We start from the raw sequence: 20,760 nt of genomic DNA on the forward strand, positions 1-20,760 counted from the left end.
TGTGTGCCCTACATATAAAGCAGTTGAGTCCAATGTTAACACCAGCTGTTGTCAGTATCTCTAATTATAGCCATTGCAGTGCAGGCTCCCAGGGCAAGACTGGGGGTCAGGTTACTCCTTCCCACTCCTCTATCGCGTTGGCACACAAACACACACACACACACACACACACACACACACACACACACACACACACACACACACACACACACACACACACACACACACACACTCATTCTCGTTCAAACTGGGCCTTAAAAACAGCTTCTGACAGACCTTAATAACTCATACAGGGCTCAACTAGATATTTATTCGCTTATTTACTCCTCACTTTGACCTCCGTTTGACAAGGCAGGAGGTTTTGGAGGAAATATGTTTTCTCTAGAGGAAGTGAAAGCATGGTTGAGAGATTTAGAAGTTAAAAGTCCTAGGTACTTAATTTCTAGCATTGCTGTCAAGGACACAAAGTAAATATGTTCAGTCTCCTTTGTTATAAGAATAGTTTTTCGTAAAAGAAACCCTCACATCATTAGATACTGTCAATTCATACTTACATAAACGACAAAATCAAACAAAAACCCTTATCTATGACAGGACCAATCAATAGGATATTTTCTGCCACTAACAGGTCAGTTTTGGGGAGTTAGAAGTGGTGTTGTGGGCTTCTGGGAGAAGGAAAAAGGATGTAGCATCAGCTGTTAGCTGCCTATTGCTGCCAGCTTGATTATAACATGATTAATAAGCTCAGCCCTTCCCTGGCAGGAGATTTTCAGACCTTCACTTTGTTCTTTACTCCTCTCTTTTTCTGCTCTCCATCCATTGATCTTTTGCTCCTTCACCACAATTTCTCCCTCACCACCTCCTCCCCCTCCCCCTCTACACTTCCACTGTCTCTCTATTTTGGGCCCTCAGAGAGGGCAGGGTGACTCCCAGTAAGTCACCTACGTCTTTCTCCTTGCCTCACCCTCTCCGTCTGTCTCGCTTTCTTAAGCATTTAGCCAGCTAGAAACTTAATCCCAGAAATTTAAACTCAAGACTTTTGTAGACACAAACTGAAACCTTGAATAGGAACTTACCAAAAAGAAAAAGAAAGAAATCTTCCCTGGATTTTCCTCCATTTTCCTCTGTGGCTGAAGTTTGAGAGTATTTTTAGACCCGCTGTGATCCAGCTTATCACAATTGCTCTGCGCTTTTTGCTGCTGGATTTGAGTGTTGCCTCCACCGCTTTTTTTTGGTCTTTTTTTCTCACATTCAACCGGGGCCAAAGAGGATTTAACGAAGGAGTTACATGCTTGTTTCTATGGTAACGCTGCCTTTCCTGAGCCTTTGAAGGACTGAAGGTTATCGCAGAACATCCAGCAAACTCAAACGTCCAAGGTACAGTGAAAATCCCTTTCACTGACTCAACTTCATAGCAATGTTCGGATACTACTGTTACTGGAGGTTGGAGGTCTGTGCACAGTCTACACAGTTATTGTTTTTCATTGTAATTAAAATGTTCCAATACAGGTTAGCTGTTACTGAGGGTGTACTGCAAAGCTTCAAATGGTCATAGGAATTATACATCTGTATAAAATACATCCGTATTGTCAAATACGACAAAGTAGAATAACCTCTAATTAAGACTTAGGCCATAAGCGCTGGTAAATACTTCATCGTTTCCTCCTTCCTTGTGTTTCAAAGTTAACTGTGCACATGACTTTGTTTGTGTTTTAATCATAACAGTGTTTTTGTAGTTAGAAATTAAATGACAGTTCAGCTGAAGGAATGGAAATAACCTTTAAAAATCCACATTTCAACATTAATGATAAACTAATGGTGATTAGCCAATGTTACAAGCTGCCTAGAAGCTAAAGTTAACATTTACTCATTCACAGGAAAGGAATAAACTTCTAGCTAAAACTTATGGTGACCAGTAACCATGCAAGTTCACTAATACTAGCTCGCTGTCTGTAATGCTAGCGAGGAATTAATCTAATGCTAGGGTACATATTAGGACTTAGCTTTTGATAGCTTTTGGGTCATCAAATAAAATGTTTTACCTTAAAATATGGTCAAAGGTTCCTCCTGTTATTTACTATATTTTTTATTTTCATTTTTCTTTTTGTATTATTATTTTTATATTATTTTATTTGCACATCATAAAAACAACAACAACAACAATATATGTAATGGAATCAAAAACATTGCGTAAGGGAGGTCAAAAGCCCCAAGGGGCTTATAAAAATACCTTCTCTCTTGCTAAACAAAAAATTATAAACAGCAGCAATACAGATAAGTTACCCAAAATAATTCATAGCTGTACATTTACAAGTCATAGTAAAAGAGTTACGTCAGAAAACTATGTTGAGACTTGTTAAATTAGTTTAAACCCAGGATTAAGCGGCTATATCCAGGACTTTAAACTGAGTGACCACTCATTCTAAAAACAATGAATCCACAGTAGCAGAAATAAAAATTGCTACATCTTGTTTAAAAAGAAAAGAAAATATGGTCTCTTTACACGACTTCTCTGTTTGGATGATTTGTACTCCTTCAAAAGAGCAGAAAAAACATTATAGCTGCAATTTAGCTACATAAATTCTAGCTAAACACTAAGTTAAGGAAAACACACTTCAATTACCCTCCCAAAGTCAACTCTATTTTTGTGCAGTCAGGTATAAAGGCAGAAAGGCTGACCTCCACACAAAATGTTGTACTAGAAAGTAACAACTCACAAACATTTGTCTGGAACTCACAATTCACTCTTCATTGTTCCTCACCTGTTTTATCAGGGTCTCCAAACCTCTATGTCTCTTGAACTCTCTATTACTGAGTAGTGCAGACATAAAATCATTACACAATTCATTTTGTATGTGAGGGATATTCAGACATTCATGACACATACAGTAGATTTTTTCTCTTTTCCCTTTCATCATCTCAAGAGGCCTCAACCTCAGGTTGGGCAAGACAACCGAGGAAAATATTCACTTTGATGTTAAAATGATCAATTACCCTTTCTTCTCTTTCTGTCATATTTGCCTCTTCCAAGAGTGAAACCATGCAGTTTTTCTATGTAGCCAAGACCAGGGTTGAAATATTAAATCATGGATTCCTGTATTTGTGCACTTAAACTGAATTTCTGAAAATCTGGTTCCAGTTTATTCTTCAAGAAAAATATCATGCACCTGGACTTTTGCAATTATTACATAATTACAAGTCCTGCTATCAAAGTCCAAAGACATCAGAGTAACATTATTAGCAAAGTGAACCCAAGAGTGTTGGAGAAATCAACACTGCCTGTTTAAACGTCAGGGATTATTTAAGAAAACTGTTTATGTTAGCTAAGTTAACTTGGGACTGTTTTATGAAAAGGAAATAGACGTGACATCAAATGTTATTTCTTTCCTGCACTTGAACTGCTATTTGGTTTCTGTTTGAATTTTTATAAAGTGAGTTTATGTGGTCAGTGGTCATATACAATGATAGAAACAACATCTCCAATAATTCCACACTATACATAACAATGTCAACAAACTATGCTTTAATTAGTTTTGTTTGAGAGGCTCCTGTTGGCAGGAATTTTATATTTTTTTATGAATGAAACCACGTGAAAAGTAAAGAGGGCAAAATATTTTGTTGCTATCAACTTACCGGAAAGAGACTAGGCATTTTTAGTGTATCAAGCTTTAGTGTGTTGCATTTATGTGTTTTCTGATCTAAAATCATAGCCTGAAAACCATGTAGGTTGTTCTACAGCTTTTACACATCTGAATGTGTAAAAAAAAACATTTCTAACTAAAATATTGAAAAGTAGAGATATGAATTATATAAAGCTCTTGTTCAGTGTTTTTAACTGGTTATGAAACAGACAGTAACATTGATGCCACATGTGACCTACAAAAGTATGACTATCAGCATAAAGATTGGCAAAGTTCAACCAAGCTAAATTAGATTTGTTGTTGATCACACTATTGGAGCAATCCGCAAAGAAAGAAGAGGTTGCACTTTGTCCATGGGGGCACCAAAATCCATATGAACCAAAAGTTTCTCCAGGGCTTTCAAGTACAAACATATACAGCTCTCAAGGTATTACTTACATTGAAGCTCTGATAATAATGTCCAAAGATTACTTCTTAAGTAAGGCAATGTTTTGTTTTATCACACTTCCTGGAAAGTAGAAAGTATATAATGACCAAACATGTCATACCAACCTTTGACTTTCTTTCTAATTGTGTTCACTCCTGTGGTGTACAGGAGGCAGCAGCTGTTGGCTTCCTTGTCTATGTGTGGGTGTGTGTGTGTCGGTCAGCTCAGCACTTGTGATAACAACAGGTGGGCTGGGTCATGTTGTACTGTAAGGTGAAAAATGTTGACAGACTGAGTCGCACTTGGACAGAAACTATAAAAGAAGGTCTCTGTTACAGAGATTTCCTGAAATCACAGGTTCTGTAGAAAATTGGTTAAGTGGATGATTGTTCAGAGCTGTCTTTTCTGTTTAAACTGTTGTCAGACATTTAGACTTTAGAGCTCCAATCTTCTGTCATTGTAACATCGTGACTGTTTTACCTGCTGCCGATCAATACTTTGACCTAACCAGCTGTTGCCAGGGCTCCACTAGATCAATGACAGGCCTTTAAAACACTCACACACATACGCACACACATGCACAGATGCACACTTCACTCCACTTTTGTAATGACACACACCGGCTGTTACTCACCAGATCAATGTTCAGCTTTCTTGAATCAAAGGAGCACACAAATGCACATTCTTGTCTGTGTGTGGGCAGAATTATGTTTAATTGATTTTATAGTTTGTTTTCTGAATGCAGCAACATAAAGGTCAGCCTGAGACCAGCTACTGAATCAAGACACATCAAATCTTTTCATCATACGACCGACCTTGATGACACACATCCATTACATTTCCCAGTACATAGAAAAAGTGGTTGAACACTGTGTGTACTCCATTCTTTCCAGCTTTAAATAAACAAGAAATGATAAAGTATGTCAAGCTATACCTAAATAAGCTAAATTTGTACAGTGTTGTAAGTTGCATATTATGTGTGGTATTCAATAACTACATATGGATGTACAGATACGTCTGTATACAAAGATAGAGAATAGCAAAAAGTATTAGAAAAAGTATAGAAAAATCAAGCGGCAACCTCCCGTCTAAAAATATGAGTCCAATGTGGAAGTGCTAAAAACTGCAGTTCATCGAGGATCCGCTTGAGGCTGGCTCCGGAAGTACCTAAAACCACATACACACCAATTCAAAAAAGCCGATCTTTACAGCAGAAATAAACATGTTTACAGCCTGGTACAAAAGACGAGTGTAGTCTGGATAGATAATTTCTCGATCGGCACACACTGTAGATGGGGTGAAATCTTTTCTAACGCAGCAATTGCAAAGATATTGAGTTTATGAGTCTTCCAACGAGAGACACAGCTGACTTGATTGACAGGCGGGAACACTGCAGCTGTTGGCTAGGAGGCTCAAAGCCCGCCTCTTTACGTCTCAATCACTCGACAGCAGCAATAATGGCCTTAAAAACAGCGCTTCAGAAACAATCTTTGAGAAAAATGCAACTAGAATATATATAACATAATATAATATCATAAGATATAATATAATAAAATATAATATAAGATATGATATGATACAAAATGAAAACAAAAGGATACGATACAATACGTTACACTATAATTATGCATAATTAGGGACATTCATCACGTTGTGCTACTTGTTGCTGAATTCACTGTTTGCAAAACAAATCACTTAGTTTGAGTACAAAGGTTAATGACAACAAAAGGCTTTATTGTAGCCTTTATCCTGAGATTATTTGATTTAACTCAAAAGTAGAAACACGTTTATTCCAATAACTGTGTATGCCCTGAGGTACATATATAAGGATACTGGGGAACATTGTCACCAACCTTACCTTCTATTAATTGACAGTGAAGATGAGAGCCATTAGAGCGGAAACAATCTCTTAATTGTGTCGTTGGGTTTGTCGTAATGAACGGTGTTAAATGTTCCAGCCAGACCTACACACACACAGCACACAGGACTCATGTGGATCTGCATCCTTCAGGGCCTCATTAATAACCTCGAAAGGGGGAATATTTCCTCCAAATGAGTCAGTCCTATTTTAATCACATCTCCACCGCAGTGTTACTATCACTTTACATTTGCAGATAAGCTGTGAAGGAGGCACGCAGAGAAACGGAGGGAAAAATAAATCATCTGAGGCACTCATCGCAGCACGCCCGCAATGAACACAAACAACCAAACACGAGCGCGTAATCGTGTTATGGCTCACAACCACAGCACTGTACAATGATCAAAACTTTCTTTAGAGAAGTAATTTGTCTTGTAGAGCAGATTTTTTCACAGTGAGATGGAATTTAATCTCATTGCCTTGGGCTGTCTCTGTCTGTCTCTTTTTCTCTTTCTTCGCTCTCTCCTCCTCCTCTCATCCTCGCACAAAGAAGAACACAGCATACTTGTATGGTTTGCTGCAATGCATGTGGATAAACAGGCGCTGTGTGCATTAATCAAAACAACTGGTAGCATGAATGCAGCAGACTGTCGATATTACATGTATAAGGCTCAAGTTACACAAACTGAGCTCAGCAGTGGAACCAAATGATGCACTCAGTTTAGACACAAGAGGACTCAAGGCGAAGAGGAGTATCAAATCTGAAAATACTCCCAGGGTGGAGCGCTGGTGGCCTAACGGTCTAAGCGCCCCACATACAGAGGCTATAGTTCTCGTCGCAGAGGTCGCCGGTTCGATTCCTGGCCACAACCATTTGCTGCATGTCTTCCCCTACTCTACTCCCCACATTTCCGGTGTATCTACAGCTGTCCTATCAATAAAGGAAAAATGGCTGAAAATATAACTTAAAAACAAACAGATACTCCCAGGGTTACTTTAGGTCAGAACATGTCCAACGTACTCATGCTACAGTAACCTATCACCAGAGCCCAACCCTTTGTGGGTGCACCCAGACATCCGTTTTCAATCATAACCTTCTAGATGACATTATTATTATTGCACTGCCAATGTTAGTCAATGTTTATAGGTATTGACCATTCTAATGGTGAGGTCAGCTAATCTAAGGGTGTACAAATCTACTAGCTCAGCAACAAAAAAAGCTTACACTGTGGGATCTATATAATTTCTTGGACGACAGGGAGTATGTGTTGTCCTAATCGGAGTTAGAAGAGTGAAATTAAAAAGCACACAAAGTCACACATATTACCCACAGTTCATAGGCGCTACCCACATGGCAAAATTGGTCTGGCCCAGTTCTGGCCCACAATACACTTAGACTCGGCCAGACTCGTCCAAAATACTGCAAAGAATGACGGCCCTTAAGTGGCCTAGATATAGTTTGCCAGGGACAGCCCACACATGGGCCAGCTTAATCACAAGCTCAACCTGAATCGGCCCAGATGCGGCATGGACAGATCTGGGCCACATAAACCAAGCCACAATCGGGCCAGATGTGGCATGCCATCATATATACAATGCCATCATTGCCAGACCTGGTCCACATCCGGTTTACAAACCACTTGCCATGCCAGCAGTCAGCCAGCAGTGCCGGCTTGACGCCAGAACTGGCCAAGACCTATCAGACCAATTTTGCTATGTGGGTAATATCAGTCGGCTAGGTTCTCTGATGACGAACTAATTAAACAAGTAATCTGCCTTCTGTTTTTTCTTCTAGTCTTCACTCTGTGTTGCTCTCAATTTCTCTACATTGTCCTGATATTTCACTCTTCTTTTTATCTCTGCACCTCTTCCCGTCTTTAGCCCTCCTCAGCAATGAGCAGTCCAACAAACAGCAAGGAGGCAAGCCCTTCACCTCAGACCAATCATAGAACATTTTTGGATGATGTCATCCTGACCTTCACTTCACCAATGGCCTGGTTGCTGGTCGTGGCTCTGGTGATCACATGGTCGGCAGTCGCCATCGTACTTTTTGATCTGCTGGACTATAAAACTCTGGCAGGTACAGCAAGTCAGTTCAAATGATTTTCTAAATTCTGATTTAATATTTTAAAAGGTATGACACCTTCTTTTAGAGATTTATTAAGATTTGTAGCATCAAACAATGACATAAATTCACATTAATAATGATGTATTTTAAATGTGTAATGTTTTATCATTGTTCTGACACTTTTCTTCCACTCATTTATATCCATTTTTCACAGTCCATTTACACATTCACATTTCATCCAAGCATTTTTCAACAGACACTCAGACATTTTTGAAGCAGACTTCAAAAGTGGACATGCTCTAATGTTTGAGACATACCCTCACATGTTCACGTATAATCTAACAGTTGTTTGTCTGTTATAGCTTACAGGTTATGTACCAGTGTAGTGATACAGCTGTGTACATACATCTACTCTCCTCATTTTCACATGGATGTCACACTCATACACCTGTAGAATTGAATGAAAGGTCATTTCCTGTCTACAGCAATAACAGTCACAATCGGTAATCAGTTATCATTTTGATTAAAAAATGTAGTTATGAAAGATGTTTCTTGTACACTGGTTGTTTTGAAACTCAGTGATTGACTGCTGCTTTAAAACAGCAACTGAGAGAAGTTTGGTTTCCACAGATACTTTTAATCCTGTTATCTTCAGCTCCTGACTTAATTGTCTGATTTGATCACATTTCGTTCTCTGTGATCTCACTTTAATTACTTCACTGGCATGAGAAAACAGGACGTGAGTTTGACTGAGAATGGAGCTGTGATACTGATTGATTATAGGAAATACAGCAGTCAAAATTTCTTCTTCAAATATCTTCAGCTCTGCCGGAGACTGTCCATGCAGTGGTACTGTGATCAGGCTTAAAAGGATCTATTTACCCATTAATTTGTATCTGCGACAAAGAAAATCATAGGGATGGGGCTCAACAGAAGAAAAAAAAATTTCTTAATTTTAGTCACGTAAAATCTGGCGTAGAAAGTCAAAGGGCTGAACCAACAGTGGAGCTATCTCTGTGATTTTGGCTTAGTATTATTTCCTGAAAATGTAAAATAAGAGGGCAGTGTGGTCTCTCTGATAGCCGGTCGCCTGCTTCCGGCCTCGCTATGATCTCTGTTTACTTTTTCATGTTATGCTAATCTACAGCTAATACATGTTGCTGTTTATCATACAGACATGATTACAGGAAGAATAGAGAGGAGGAGATGAAGGACACTGCCGATGAGCGGCCGATGTCCAGGATCCCGGAAGTGCTGTAAATGCAGGAAATACAAGCTGCCGAGCGGACCAATCACAGGGCCTGCGGTCCGTGTCGATTCTACGCGTAGTTAAATTTTGGAGAAGGTGCACATCAGCTACGTGCATAGGCCTCTGCATAGGTACGGGAGCTACGTGGACCCCCGACGTAGGCTTTAATAACTCATGTATCTTGCTCTTCAAGCTACAACATAGTCAGAAGTCATTTAGCTTAGCTCCCCATGAGGACTGAAAATAGCGGAGAACAGCTACTCGTGCTTATTAATTTGTTATTTCTGAACAGCAAGAGCAATGCCAGAGACAGCCTGACCCCACATCATGTCAAATATTTGTGGAAAGGAATTCTGGCAAATTTCACGTCTGCCTGTTGATACAGTGGCAAAAAAAATAGTTTCTGTTAGCATGCCAGCTCTATAAGATATTTTCATACTGGATTTTTTCCTACAATGAAATAAACGTGTATTTACCTCGAAACTTAAACTTTCTTGAAACCTCAAGACAAAAGAAGTTGTATGAGATTATTAGCTTAGCAATTGCTGACATGTAAGATTCAACTGATCTTCTGTTTGAATTAAATTAGCATCAGCATTGGCAAGTTAGCATTCTTGCGGTAAACTTGATTTCATATTAAACACATAAATAAATTGTTGCCCTGTGTTAGCATAACGGTAAAGTATTAGCATGCAAGGTGATGATCCAACTGGACCTCTAACAAAGGTCAACACCATCTGATTTTCCAACACCGCAATGGGAGATCTGGCATTTTGATTTTGTACCAGGTGTACTCCCTAATGTACTGTGAAAATTACCTTTCTGTCAATTCTACTCATATCTACTCCATATCACTCCACCACTACCACACATCACCATGTATGTGGACTATCCTACAATGTCAGAATAGTCCAGCCTTACACATCCAACACACTCATCGCTAACTCCTCTCCTCCCTCCGTCACCTCTTCTCCATCCTCATGCCGCCAATCACCGCCATCCCATCCAAAGAGTACACATCATACTGTGACGACCCCGTGTGTTTCTCTCCTGGTAAAACGAAAAAATGCAAATCCACTAACAGTTTGGCTGCACTGCTTGTTTGCATGAGAGCTTTGCATGTGATGGACAAGAGAAAATCAAGATACATGTGCCCCCTGTCAGCGTTTGTGTCCTGTTTATTAGAAGAAAACTTGTGCTCTCACTGGTTGCAAGAGTTTTTAAAAGCTAAACGTGCAGTGACTCGTGACCCTGCTGATATGGGTGAATCCATTGTGCTTGAAAGTTTCAAAGAGCTTCTTCTTTGCCCTCAGGGGTCATGTCAAACATTTGCAGAGGTTTTTCAGATATTCTTCTCAGAGACTGTGGACATCTTTTTACTTTTTTCTACCTTCGCTAGAAAATGTGTTCCTTAGAAAACTCTCCAAAGATATGTGTATATCCCTGAAGCAAAGCCCTGCCCACACATTCTCTCTATTTCCCTGAATTGCTCCAATTACTTCCTTTTGGCGTTTTCTACTCAGCACTGTACATTATAATATATCCTTAAAAATAGTTAGGGAGTAGATAAAGTTCTCCAAGCTAACTTACTGACCCCTCAGCACTGAGCTAACAATTTTGCAAAATGTCAGTTAGCTAACATGTTCTACCTTTGACCCTGGTATCTCTACTGCCTGTGAACCAATTTTTTTTGTCGAGCAGTGTAACTACGGCAGGATAAGCCTTTATAGTTCAAGAGCTGATGAAGAATAGTTTTCTCTGTTTTGGACTCTGCTTGTACTTGGTTTGCTGCTGGACTTGGGTGGGAATCAAATGGTGTGAGTTCGCCAGACATGAACTTGATGAGAAAAGTTTTCACTTGAAACTTCACCACCCTCAGTAGTTATGTTGAACCTATTCTACTGCAAAAGCAGGGAATATCATTGGGAATATATAAAGCTATGTGCTTGTAATCTGATTTCAGTTTTGTATTTGATCTGGTGCTTGAATCTGGTTCCTCTCCAATTTAGACCGTCAAAAATTGAGGGCGTGGTTTCAGCCTTTTTTGCAAACAGTTGCAAAGATGGCTGCTTATATAGTTCTGGTCAATGCAGTTAGTTTTTGAAAAAAAAAGCCTCTCAGCTACAGATGGGCAGCAAATTGAAAAAAAAAAAAAAAAAGTAAGTCTTCCCTCATTGAATGTTTGCTAATGAGGGCTAAGAGTGCACTCCAACACTCCAGAATCTCCCACTTAACTGTCATAACGAGGAACTGATGATTTGAAAGGCAAAAGCATGCGATTCACATCATTTTGACACCAACCAAGCCACTCGGCGATGGAAGTGTTTAAACGTGTATTGGTTCACAAATTTTGTATGTCACTCCTCTAATTTGTTACCAGTTTTGTGCATTGTCAATCATGGTTTTAGATCAAGAAGACACCACAAAATTCAGAGACTTAAAATAGTCATCAAAGTACAAGAAGATAAGAAGTGCGACTGCAACAACTGAAATCTGTTTGCCTGTTGGGATCATTCCCCCCATATTTCATGCAGACTTGAACAGAAAGGCTTCAGGATTTCAACTCTTATCTGAAGATACCTGAATGGAAAATTCATATAAAAAGCAAAGTGAATGTTCATTGTCCCTTGTGGTTATCTTCCATTTCCTGAAGCAAATATTTGCAAGTTGACAATGACAAAATACTAGAGCTGCATTTTCAATCACAAGACTCTTCTCCTGCCATGACATTTCAAAAAATGGAAATATGTGTAATAAAAGAGAGAGGAAGCATGTTGGACAATAAAGAAGAGATGCAATCCTTCCTGTCATGAAAGAGAAGAGTTTTGTGTAAGTGTGCAGAGAGAGGCAGAGAAAGTAGCATTAGATAAGGATTGACATTTGGTAATGGTGAGAAACAGACACACACCCTGACATACTGTGCAGAAAATAAATAATACAGAAGAGATCAGGGTGAAGAGAATACAGACTCAGCCTGAAGGAATAAGATGTAGAAATATATTTCACAACACAAGAAAGAAGGTAGACGAGAGACAGAGCAGTCTAATCAGTCACCTTATCAAACCTCTGATTCTTATTCCTCCGTCAGAGAGGCAGAAAACTGATTCTTTATGAGTGGGAGTACTCTTGTAAGAAAAATAAAACTACTAAGATTCAGAAAAAACAAACAAATAAATAAAAAGAGGAAGAGTAAATGCAATAAATGTAAAAGGTGTGAAAGAAAGCAAAAATAAACAAGGGTTGATAAAAGTGTATGAATGGTCGCCCAAGTCAGAAAGTCTGAAACCACTGAAGGGAGGACATGAAAATGAAAGTAAGGTAAAAGAATTGGAAACAGGAAGAAACAATGGGAGAGTGGGTTAGGAAAGGGATGATGTACTGTATGTAAAAAGAAAGGGGAAGGTAAAATAATTAAAGGGAGGAAGGACTGAAGGAAATAAAGGAATAAAGAAAAAGGAAGGATTGAAATAAAGAAGGCAGGAAAGAAGGAAAGACAGAAGGTTTTAAAAAAAAATGATAAAAGAAAATAGAAAGAAGACAGGGAGGAATAAGGTTAGGAACAAAGAAAGGAAAGAAGGCAGGTAGGAAGAAAGGCGAAAATGAGGAAAGGAAAGAAGGCAGAAAGTTGGAAATGCCAAAAATGAGGAAACGTCAGAAGGCAGGAAGATTGAAAGGGAGGGAGGAAAGAAGGCAGGAAAGAAGAATGGAAGAACGAAAGGCAGATAAGGAGGGATCAAGAATGAAATGAAGAAAGGGAGGAAGGAAGTATAAAAGGAAGTATGCAGGAACAGAGGAAGGACAGAAGGAAAATGGAAGGGGGGAGCAGGGAAGGGTGGAAGGAAAGCAGAAAGGAAGGTGAAAAAGAGGAAAGGAATGGAAAGAAGGCAGAAAGGTGAAATGAGAAAAGGAAAGAAGGCAGAAAGTTGATAAGGCCGAAAAGAGGAAAGGCCAGAAGGCAGGAAAATGGAAAGGAAGGGAGGAAAGAAGGCAGGAAAGAGGGATTGAAGAAAGAAAGGCAGATAGGGAGGGATCAAGAATGAAATGAAGAAAGGGAGGAAGGAAGTATAAAAGGAAGTATGCAGGAACAAAGGACAGAAGGAAAATGGAAGGGGGTAGCAGGGAAGGGTGGTAGGAAGAAAGGAAGAGAGGAAGGCAGGAGGGAGGAAATGAAAATTAGGATAAGGAGGTATTGCAATTTAGAAAGAGATCAAAGAAAGAAAATAAAGATGTCAAGTTATAAACAAAAAACAAAAACGAACCAAACAAAAAAGAGACAAACAAAGCTCTTTATTATTTACCTTTTGTTTTAAATCCAGCTCTGATGGTTCTTTTTGTCTCACAGCATTCACTGTTCTCCGAAAGATCTTTTGGAGCCTTCTGGGTTTCTGTTTTTTTTTTCTTCTCTCAGGCATGCTTTGTACTTTTATTCCCCTCTCTTTGTGTTTTGTGATTTTGATGTAGCTTTTAAACTAAACTGAAAAACAAAAGACGAAGGCAAAAAGGTTTTGCGAAGGAAAAAGAATATGCTTAAGAATTGTAAACGTAAGAATGAGGCAGAAAAAAGATTTGAATTAGGAAGAGAAAAGATATTCTGAAACAAAGAAAGACAGACAGAAAGAAGGACAGATGGAAAGAAAGAAAGAAAGAAAGAAAGAAAGAAAGAAAGAAAGAAAGAAAGAAAGAAAGAAAGAAAGAAAGAAAGAAAAAGACGCAGAAATGAAAGGACAACAGGGAGTTGGCAGGGGGGAAATGCTAGCTTTCTATTCCTGGTTTCTCTGGCTCTGTGTCTGGAGTGCCAATCAAATAAATGTCAGTGAATTAATCAGCTGTTTATGAGGATCTATTATGCGACTCCTCCACACCAGGTAACAAACAGGCAAAAAGCCTCTTCCACCTGGGAGAGTTTAAATTAAAGAGATTCATTAATGAGAGCAGCCGCTGGGACATATCTTTGTGAATTTGTCACAGCGACTCTCAGAGCTGGGTCAAAATACCAAACAGAACCAGAAATAATTATCTTAATTTTTGGTATAATGAACGAGCTGCTTCCACATGCCTCAAGAGGATTATTCATTTAACGAATATCACTTTGAGATGCTTTGTTTGATGCTGAACCCTGACATTATTAGGTGTATTTAACAACTGTGGTAACTCATAAGTGTGTAAAAATCAGATACTGTGCAAAACATAGACATAGATTCAGGGACGTCACCTATTGGCCTCTGAAGCAGAGTTTTGAAGCCTATCGGAAATGCTAGCTCTTCCTAGTTTTTGGTTGATCTAGCAAGAGTCAAAGTTGAGGCGTGCCTTTAACCTCCACGCTAACTGCTGCAGAGAGCCCGCCTGTCAGTCATGTACGCCATGGCCTTCATTATGCAAAACTGGTAACCTTAATGTTTTCAAATCTAATGAGTAATAAAAATAGAAAACCTCTGTATAGTGTGTAAAATAGTCTTTTAGAATAGGTGCGTATGTGGTTTGCAGTGCTTTTGCAGCCAGCCTCAAGTGGACACTAGAGGAACTGCAGTTCTTAGCACTTCCGCAGTGAGGCCCCAAAACACAAAATAACAATAACATGGTTTCTTTATATCTGGGTGTCACGGTTTTATAAGGTATCCTAAAATGGTTTCTATGTTAATAAATTATGTGTAAATGCTGTAAAGCTCTGTTGACACATACATCGTCTACACTTATTTCTTTAAGGGCTCAACATTGAGATGTTTGTTGAAATTTACAATTGTACAGAATCAGCAAAAGAAAGTGTGCTATATTTACTGTACATACAAAGAATGTCTTTTGCAACACAGCCCAAACAATTGATATTTAAATTGAGATCTGCCTCTGAAAAGGTCAATAGCCAATCATAGGAGTTTATAGGGTAGCCAATCAGATTTCAAGGGGAGCCCATGCCACCCCTCTGGACTCGCCCCTGCCTATCACAACTTAACACATGTATACATTGTCAGTGGTGGATGTAAGGATAAAACTATCCTGGGATTGTTGATGTTGCTGCTCAACATATGATCATGTTGCTGTCTCCTGCTGTGTTTTCATTCAGCATGTCCTCTGCATGATTGAAAGAAAGTTCCAACTTTCTGCTGATGAAAAGCATGTTTAGAGTGTTGTGTGTGTTTTGTATTGTGTTTGTTGACAGATGCTATACTATCTATGGCTGCGATTGTCTGAAAATAATACATGTGCATCGAACAAGAGCCACTGACTGTATATTTTTTTCTGAGTTGCTGTATCCCTCTTCTTCTGTCACTTTCTTTCACTTCACCTTGTCTTCTTCTTCCTCTCAGTGACCTGTATGTTACATCTGGCATCATGCCATTGTTGATATCATGTTTGTATGTCTCTCCCCCTCAGGTCTCCCTCCTCCTGCTGCCATCGCCAAGAGAGCAATGAGGGCTAGAGGCAAGTATGACACTATAGCCATGAAACACATCACATTCACATCCAACCCTGAGAGTTACATTGAACAATATCTCTGTATGTTATACATTTTTATTTTCTCTGGCAGCCCACTGTGACCACACTGGTATCTATATAATGAACCAAACTGTGTGTGAGCTGTAACAGCTGTATGGGGGGAAGACACTAACACCTACAAATGCACTTATTAAGCACAGTACATCCACTAAAATGAAAAGCATCTTTGTTGAGGTTATTATTATAGAAGAGTGAGGGTTGTTGAACTGCAAATCGTCATGCCTTTTGTTTGGTCTGTTTACCTCTTTAAGCCTATGTTGTCCTATTGTTGTCTTTTTTAATGAAAGAGGCTTTTATTTTAAAATATCTCTTGTAAGAAAAGACATCCTGCTTATTGCCAAAGTAACATTGGTGAATACAAATGGTAAAATGGATGTTAAAGCTCCTTTAAGGAGTTTTGAGAAGGTAAAAATGAAGTCTTATAATAGCACCATTGCCTCTTCGTGATCTCTTTATGATCAGCAAAGCCAAATGAGACCATAATCAAGAAGCTGCATAATTTCTGGTTAGTTATTTCTAATGCCTCATTCTGCTGCCATGGTGTAGGTGTCAGATGAATTACACCCTGCCAACACAAGCTCTGTTGACATTTTCCACAGCCAAAATAAATTCAATGTATTACTGAGTGATATATTTAACTGTTTAAAGACCACAGAATTACATTTTTCAATCGAAAACTTTACTTGTACAGGACAAGATAACTAAAGAAAAAAGAGGCAACAGTTTGTCCACAGGGGGGTGACAAAATTAAGATAAACCATACGTTTGTGTGCAGGCTTAGTCTAATGGTTTAGTCATGCGCCCAGCTGGCCCGGTTTCGATTCCAGCCTATGGCCCCTTTCCCACATGTCATTCCCCCACTTCTTCACCCAGTTTCCTGCTCTATCCACTGTCTTCTCCTATCTAAATAAAAGTGTAAAAGACCCAAAATATGTTAAAAATAAATAAATAAACCAGAAGTTTGTCACAGGAAATTTCAGGATACAATATTTCATGTCTTAGCATCATTGGCTGTATATACAAAGAAAGTAGGGATCGGCTCTTGGAGTATGTATATCCGATGTATTGGTGTCCTGCCACTTGTTGACCTAAATATACAGAACGGATAGAATGGCAAAGATTCCTCAGATTGGCACAATCTACAGGGAAACAGCTTATTGGATTGGTTTAAAGTGGTCACTCAGTTGGAAGAAATGCAATGACGCCAAAGTTTGTCTAATTTTCTCTGACGGCCCCTTTTGTCATCGTCTGTCAACGTTTGGCAAGCTGTCAATCATGGTGTTGTCAACCGTTTTTAACATCAAATAACTAATGAAAATTAAACTTCCTGGTAAATTATTACCTGGCTTTCTTCACTGGGCTTCCGGTCATGTAAGATGCTTGATTTTGATTAGTCAAAACCCCTTGACAACGCAAATTAACTTTCACCAACATGAGCAACACCAGAGGTAAACTGATCACACGTCATGTCAAATCAATCCATGGAAAATAGTTCTGGCACATTTTGCTTCTGCTTGTAGACACCATAGACCGTAAGGTGAGATAAAAACGTTAGTTTCCGTTCACATCAAAACAATGCTAAAATGTCAGTTTCAGTTCGGTCCAGCAATACTAGCAACCGCAGCGGAGCAGGTGAGAATCCTGACAGGGTGGACACATGCACCCTGAAGGGGTTCTATTTCCCATAACTACCTGCTAACCATACATTATCCCTTAATTATTATAATAAACATATTTCACAATAATAGCACATTTCTACTTCATTGTCCTTTCTCTCCTTTCTATATAGGTGGTGCTCGTCCAATTAGATCAAGCCCTGCTGTGGTCCCAGCTGATGTTGCAGCTCAGGAGAGCGCTGATTGGTTGGAGATGATTTGGTCTTTTGTTGCCAGTTTGGTGGCTCCTGAGGATGAGGAGGAAGGTATTCACCAGCTAACTGAAACCCTCACATGTAAGAAAACATCACCTCACACTAATAGCTCATTTAAATGCAAAGATGATTGATGACTAACAGCGTGAATAAGATGCCTATCCTTGCTAGCATCTTACTCAAGACATTTACATACACCAAATCATGTGTGATGTAGTTTAATATTCACATTGCAGAGAGACTGATAAGCATGTAAGCTTTCACACCAGATGTTTGTTACTCTAAAGCTCATCATGATCATCCAAACCATGCAGACAATAGTAATGAAGGCGCCGTCAAAGCGTAATCACTCCCTTACTAATGGAGTTATAATGAGTTTGATGCCCTCTAACCTGCTAAATTGTTGAAATACATCAAGCATAAAATAAACTTCCCACTTTATCTTCTTTATCCAATTATCAGAGTCAGTGGTGCATTTAAAATACTGTTCATTTAGTGTAATAAAACTTGAACTTGAGCACTGATGTATGTATGTCACAATACTTTATTGACACTTAATGTTTTTCTCATCAGACTGATAGAAAGATGTTTTGGTCAGAGTTATTGAGCCATGACTATAAGACACAGTTAATTAGTGTGGAAAAGGTTCAAGGCCAAAACAGGAGACAGACAGACAGACAGACAGACTAACTGACAGACTACCCAGCTAGCAGAGAATGTTCCCACCACATTGGCTAACATACACTATAAGCTCTGATTGTGTTTCAAGACAAGGTTTTGAGTGTAATATTTAACATCAACATCTTCAGGATTTTTATTGATTTAAATAATGTTCATTTATTGTTAATTATAAATGAAAGACTAACATTTTGTCTTTAACATTCAGAGGATGTTTTGATAATATTCTTTAGGTAACTGAATATTCTATTGAATGTGTTCTAAAAAAAAGTTCCCAGTTTTCAGGATGTTTCTGACGCCTCAAATCACAAAATGTTTTATTTAATAATATCTTAGCGATGTTTTATTAGAACAATGACAGAAATGTTTAACTTTAACATTCAAAGGATGTTTTGATAACATTATTTGGGTTTCAGATTAGTGAATGTTTTTAGAGTACGTTATCTGAAAACATTTTGGGCCTGATCTACTAAGATCCCAAATAATGAGCGCTAAAATGTGTGTGCAAAAAAAAAAATTGCACCTGCTATTAATGGGCGTGTTGCGAGTGATCTACTATGACTGCGTGCGCAACTGATAACAGGTGCAAAAGTGCCAGTGCTTAAACAAGGATTTTGCGTGTGCTACCGGCTGTCACCTTGGAGAGTTTGAGAGAGCAGAGTGGCCAGAAACAAAAAATGAAGTTTGAAGCCATGGAGTTGGAGGTCTTGGTGGAGGAGGAAAATAAACACACTGGTGAACTCCAGCTGAGACATCTCAGTGTTGCCAGAGGAAACCCAATTTGGGAGAATGGGACACGCTGGCACTGCGATGGTACTCTGGAATGATCCAGATGCAAGAAAATGCAGTGTTGCAAGGAGTTTTTCCATTGGAGATATGGTGTGGCTCCTTTTTGCGACTGGCTCCAAATCAGCCCTTAGGTCATCCAGCAGCTCAAAAATGACATTGATGGATAGACGATATGTCTCTAGTATTTTTATTTCTGACAGTCCAAATATGTTGACAAGTGCAGAGAAGATTCTCTTTCTCCGTCGTCTGTCATTGCATTTATGCCTCCTTCACGCCACAGTGACCACAGCCATTTGTGGTTTAACGCTGTGCCAGTTTGCACCTGCCTTTCAAACGTGCTAAATATAGACGCAAAAACACAGACCGCAATAGGTTGCAGGTTTGATAAATCACATTGTGGATGCTAAATGATTACATTTGTATCTCCTCCTCACAGTATTTTGCGTGTTCTGATAATCTGCATGTGTTCTGCAGATTAATGACAGCAAACACGCTAAATGGATTGCGCATGCTATTTTGCTCATTTGACAGACGCAATCATCGGTGCACCCTGTTAGTACCTCAGCTTTGCGCGCTAATAAGGTTGCACATGTTTTTATACACGTAAACCTTTAGTAGATCAGGCCCTCTGTGAACAGAAAGATGACTTCCCGCTGAGAATGTTTCAAGAACAAAAAAAAAATATTCTAGCACTGTTGTCACTTTTGTCTGCTGTCATTTTATGAATGTTTTTAGAGAATATTATCCGAGAAAATGATGTGAACACAAAGAAAACTTCCCGCTGAAAACATTACAGTAAAATTCTCTGTAACATTAACAGAATGTTTTTAGAACAAAAAAATGCTACCTGGGTAACTGACTGACAGAAAAGTGGAGAAAAATATAAACTATTAACTTTTTCACCATCTAGAGGCCGGGCCAAGCAACTTTTAAGGCTGATACAACTGTGATTGAAGAAGGCCTTGATTTCTCCTGTTTTTAGCTTTCCACTCGGAGGAGCTCTGAGCAAGAGAAGTGTGCGAGGAGAGAGAACAAGTATCGACAAGAGTCAAGCAAGAGGAAGATACGGAAAAAAGAGACGAGTACGCATCTGAAGTGGAGGATGTAAAGAAACAGAAGGATGAGGAGCAGGATGTACAGTTTATCACAGTTATGTTTCATTATGTCTGCCTGGAACTTGATGAATAAAACTCTCTATTTGGAAAAATTGGTTTTGGTTTCTTCTCTGAGAAAAAATTATGAAGTATAATTCCCATCTGAATTCTTGACATTTCTGTCTGGATCTTCTTTCAGAGAGGAGGGAGTGTTGTTAGAAAAATACAGCCATCTGTTAAAATCAACAGTGTTATAACAGGCATATGACAATGTTTATGTTAAGTCTTCTTTTAAAATAGATTTTGTGTAATTCCGGTGGAAGTAGTGCAAGGTTATGACATGAAATATGTTGATTTCTGGTTGAAGCATGGACTGCACTGTTATTGTTTAAAAGACTGAATTGCTCGAAGGCCAAAAGCTGTATCAACACATGTTATATAGTTTGGTTCCCTCAATAACAAGATAATTCAGCTGTTTTCTCAAGATGTTGATTTCTATCTTGTCATCTTGTGGCAACAACTCTAGTTTTCCTTTGATCATGATTATTTTTTTAAGACCAATTTCATTTTTTTGTTGTCTAAATATAAAAAATC

At 38.9% G+C, this 20,760-nt stretch overlaps 1 protein-coding gene across 4 annotated transcripts; it reads left to right on the forward strand.

The window, feature by feature from the left end:
- The first annotated feature begins 793 nt into the window (after positions 1 to 793).
- Positions 794 to 20,279, forward strand: trdn (triadin). Of its 4 annotated transcripts, none has more exons than XM_034699813.1 (5): positions 794 to 1,450; positions 7,808 to 8,015; positions 15,613 to 15,660; positions 17,525 to 17,656; positions 20,055 to 20,279. In XM_034699813.1, exons 1-5 carry the CDS (start codon positions 1,418 to 1,420, stop codon positions 20,075 to 20,077), a joined length of 444 nt encoding a protein of 147 aa, XP_034555704.1. In that variant the 5' UTR covers positions 794 to 1,417; the 3' UTR covers positions 20,078 to 20,279. The 4 variants fall into 4 exon arrangements, with proteins under 4 accessions (XP_034555704.1, XP_034555702.1, XP_034555703.1 ...); XM_034699811.1 differs by having other exon boundaries at positions 811 to 1,450; positions 17,525 to 17,686; XM_034699812.1 differs by having other exon boundaries at positions 817 to 1,450; positions 7,808 to 8,006; positions 17,525 to 17,686.
- Positions 20,280 to 20,760: the final 481 nt, after the last annotated feature.

Source organism: Notolabrus celidotus, chromosome 13 (assembly GCF_009762535.1).
Source record: "Notolabrus celidotus isolate fNotCel1 chromosome 13, fNotCel1.pri, whole genome shotgun sequence".
Lineage (NCBI taxonomy): Eukaryota > Metazoa > Chordata > Actinopteri > Labriformes > Labridae > Notolabrus > Notolabrus celidotus.

Coding starts and splice junctions, on each gene's coding strand:
- trdn (XM_034699811.1), top strand. CDS start 1,418: ATGTTCGGATACTACTGTTACTGGAGGTTGGAG. Junction 1,451..7,807: donor ACTGTTACTGGAGGTTGGAG/GTCTGTGCACAG, acceptor TCCCGTCTTTAG/CCCTCCTCAGCAATGAGCAG. Junction 8,016..15,612: donor AACTCTGGCAGGTACAGCAA/GTCAGTTCAAAT, acceptor TCTCCCCCTCAG/GTCTCCCTCCTCCTGCTGCC.